At 58.8% G+C, this 3,467-nt stretch overlaps 2 protein-coding genes across 2 annotated transcripts in view; both read right to left on the bottom strand.

The window, feature by feature from the left end:
- Positions 1-1,465, bottom strand: part of VDBG_06924 (conserved hypothetical protein) — a gene marked incomplete at both ends in the record, with an annotated part of 2,839 nt that extends 1,374 nt beyond the window's left edge. The window contains 4 exons of the mRNA XM_003003316.1: positions 46-596; positions 666-924; positions 979-1,147; positions 1,410-1,465. Coding sequence (XP_003003362.1) covers positions 46-596; positions 666-924; positions 979-1,147; positions 1,410-1,465 — 1,035 coding nt within the window. The remainder of the gene's footprint in view (positions 1-45; positions 597-665; positions 925-978; positions 1,148-1,409) is intronic.
- A 917-nt stretch (positions 1,466-2,382) lies between these two features.
- VDBG_06923 (peptidase M28) lies at positions 2,383-3,358 on the bottom strand (the record flags this gene model as incomplete). Its single annotated transcript, XM_003003315.1, has 2 exons — positions 2,383-3,248; positions 3,304-3,358. 2 exons carry the CDS (start codon positions 3,356-3,358, stop codon positions 2,383-2,385), a joined length of 921 nt encoding a protein of 306 aa, XP_003003361.1.
- Between the last annotated feature and the right edge of the window lie 109 nt (positions 3,359-3,467).

Here is a 3,467-nt window from a genome sequence, read left to right as displayed (position 1 = left end):
GAGGGCGTCCCACAGTTCCTGCAGCTTGTACCGCGCGTCCTCGACAAACAGATGCAGATTCTGCCGCTTGAGCTCGTTCAGCCGTGCGAGCTCATCCTCAAACTCATTGATCTGGCGCAGGCCACAACCGCGGTTCGCGTTGAGGAACGACTTGCGCTCGCCGCTGTCGACGCCAAGCTTCTCCCAGAGCGCCTCGACCGCTGCTCTCAGGCTGACGAGGTGCTTCTCGCGGTTCTTCTTCTCGTCGGCAAGCTTGTCGCGCTTCTGGCGCAGCCGGTTGACGTCCTCTTCGTGCAGACCCAGCTGCTCGGGCGAGTCGCGGTAGTACTTGACAATGGCGCCGTCGGTCTGCGCCTGGGGCGTGCCGAGCTCGGCCCATAATTGGATCATGTGCTCGCAGAGGGACTTGACGTTGGCTACCCGACGCGTGTATTCCTCGTAGACGCGGGTGAATTCATTGTCGAGCTTGTCGACGTACGTCGGAGAGAGATCAAAGGACGGAGGAACCGATTGGTTCGGCGCCGTGGGCGGCAGAGCGATCTTGACAAAGGTAGGTTCGAGGTGGGAAGAGTAGGATTCGAGGGCCTGAACAAGTTCTGTGCTCGGTTAGCAAAGCTCGCGGATGGTGGTGTGTCGAGGACAACGCAGTATCGAGGATCACGCACTCTTGACTTGCTCGAACCGCTCCTTGTGCAGCCTGCCGATCTGAACGTGTCTCTCCTTGAGGTGCTGCAGGCAGCGAGTCAGCGGGTAGGTAATTTGCAAGTCTTCGTCGTCGTGATCGCGACGTCGAGTGTCGTCGAGGGAAGCTTCCATCTGGCGGATGGTCGTGATCATCCGCTGGGCCTCATCCATCATATCCTCCTTCTCAGCAGTGACCAGCCGGACTTGGTCATGGAGGGCTTTCGACAGAGCCTCGAAGAGCTTCATGCATCATTAGCCAAGACGCTGGTAGAAGGACTCGGTTCTTGTATCTACCTCTGATTCACGTGTTTCACGGTCGTGATTGGGGACACCAATCTCGTCAAAGAGGCCGTGGAGTTGGCCGATAATGGTGCCCACCTGCTGGGCGAGGTAGCTGGTGTCCATGACGCCGCTGTTGTTCGGCGAGGTGGCGGAGTCGTGGTTTGGAAGGTGTCGACAAGGTCTATCGCAGCACGGTAGAGTCGTGGCGTCTGCTGTTCACGGGATGCCCCCGAGATGCGCTGGTCGAGCGGTGCACTCCCATGCAGCAATCTGATGATGGTCACCGGGACGTCAGTTGCGTGGTGTGCATGTCCTGCGACAGCAAGGCCCAGGTCGGAAAGGAAACGATTTGGAGGCTTCGAGGGTAATGTCTGAGAGCGCGGCCGCGTCGCGGTGGATGTGTCGTGGTCGATGGTAAGGGAAAGTGTGGAAGCGAAGGTGACTGGAATGTGAGATCGCCAGATGGAGGAGGAGCACGTTGATTGCTGGGGTTCGACATGTTTTGGCTAGTGCTGGGGGACCTTCGCGTCCCGGAGGCAGCGTCGCCAGCGTCGCCAGGGCAACGGCGAGAGCCAGTCGATCGGCGGGCGGGCCAGCACTAATGCCAGGATTCCCAGTGGATGAGCCACTAGAATCACACGCTGGAACTGCTGCCCGGGGCGTCTGTTTCAGTGGGAGCTACCCCGCGCTGCTCCCTCGCCAATCAAACGTCATGGCCGGGCTCCGTTTCATCCACACCTGCTCTGCCCACTGCCTTTCCGCTCCTGTGAGCGCCTGCCAAAGCTCCTCCCAACCTTGGTCCTGTCTGACCGTCTGACCAAGATAATCCTGGATTGCCTACCTAGACAATCCGATTGTCGACATCCATCAACCCATGGAACCATCTCAGACCAGGGAACATCCCGTCACACGTGGACTCTGTTGAGACGACATGCCCATGCACATTCCATCACCAACTGCCTCACGGGCCAGCGACTGGTCCTTCAAGATGCTCCCAAGCTTCTCCAGACATCTTGCTGTCTGCCAACTACGACTGCCAAACACGACGCCTCCTACAACATGAATCCCAAGAGCCCAACGACAAACGATGCATGCTTGATGTCTTGCATCTGCGTCGACTTTTTTGCGTTGCGTGGGCGCTTGTCTGGTCTCGGCTGGCGGCGTGCGTGGGTCTGCTGCAGGTCATCAGTCTCGGCTACACCAGCGCCGCTTTTCATCTCGACTATGCAGCATCGCGTCCCCCTCTCTCGTATCACACAAATAGCATCGGCATGGGGGTCTGCCGTCATCACCCATCTAGCGACGACGTCCTGCCCTATGTGTCCAAATATCTGATTGTTTGTTGACTCCACCTGTGCTAACTGCGTTTGCCGTCCCATGATGCACAGGCTTCCATCCATCCCTTGGTAACGGACATCACGTCGGGAAGGGAATCGTCACAGGACTCTTGTACCCATTCTTGCCCACCGACCGCACTCCGAAGATGACATTGTCCTTTGACAACTCGACAGTCGCCGTGCGCACGTCGCCAACAAAAAGGGCATGCGTCCACAGCGGCGCATCTGTTGGTCGCCACACGACCTCGTAGCCCGCGAGGTTTGTCGAATTGACCGGATCCCAGAATAGCTGGCTGTCGTTGGAGAGCCACGTCCCATTCACCCTGACATTGTTCACCTTGGCAGGTGCGTTTGCCAGAGACCACATGGCCGCCAGGTCAACCTTGGCCACGCGCGCAATATACTCATAGTCGAGAAACTCGGGCAAGTCGCCGTACTGCACGCCGTCTTCCACCCGCGTATCCTGGTGCTGATGGTCGAAGTTCTCGTTGGGCTCGGTGAAACGCACAGCCGCGTAGCCTGCCTCGAGGAACGGTCGGTGGTCGCCTCCGCGCAGGAATCGATCAAGTCGGTAGATCATGGCGACCCTCATGTCGGTGAACTTGTTGGCTGCTACCTCGGTGATGAAACGCCCCAGCTGGCGTGCCGGAGAGTCGTTCTCGCCGCCAATGCTCAGGCGCTGGGATGCTTGCGCGGGAGTCTCGGTCAAGGGAGGACCCTGGCAGAACAGGCGAACTGTGTTGGGCTCCTTCTCGCCGCGAGACCCGACCGAGCTGCCGACGAGGTCGACGTTGAGCATGCCTTCAACATTGACACTTGCATTTTTGAAAGTTTGTGCCATGAACTGGGCGCCCAGGAGCCCCTGTTCCTCGCCCGCCACGGCAGCAAACACAATGGTAGCGGCGGGCTTTCTCTTCGCCAGAACCCGGGCCAGCTCCAGAGCAACTAAAAGCAACCCAGTCAGCTACGCTCAACCGAATTAACAGAGACGACTACATACCTGCAACACCGCTTGCGTCGTCGTTTGCCCCGGGCTGCTCAGCCTCGTAGTTCATCACGTCCGACACCCTCGTGTCGTAGTGGCCAAGCGTCACATACACCCGCCCAGGCTCCTCGCTACACTCACGAGAGTGGCTTGCACGTTGCTGATCAGGACAGGGAAGT

The sequence above is a fragment of the Verticillium alfalfae genome, genomic scaffold, assembly GCF_000150825.1.
Source record: "Verticillium alfalfae VaMs.102 supercont1.8 genomic scaffold, whole genome shotgun sequence".
NCBI lineage: Eukaryota > Fungi > Ascomycota > Sordariomycetes > Glomerellales > Plectosphaerellaceae > Verticillium > Verticillium alfalfae.
This window is presented reverse-complemented; position numbering and strand designations above follow the sequence as displayed.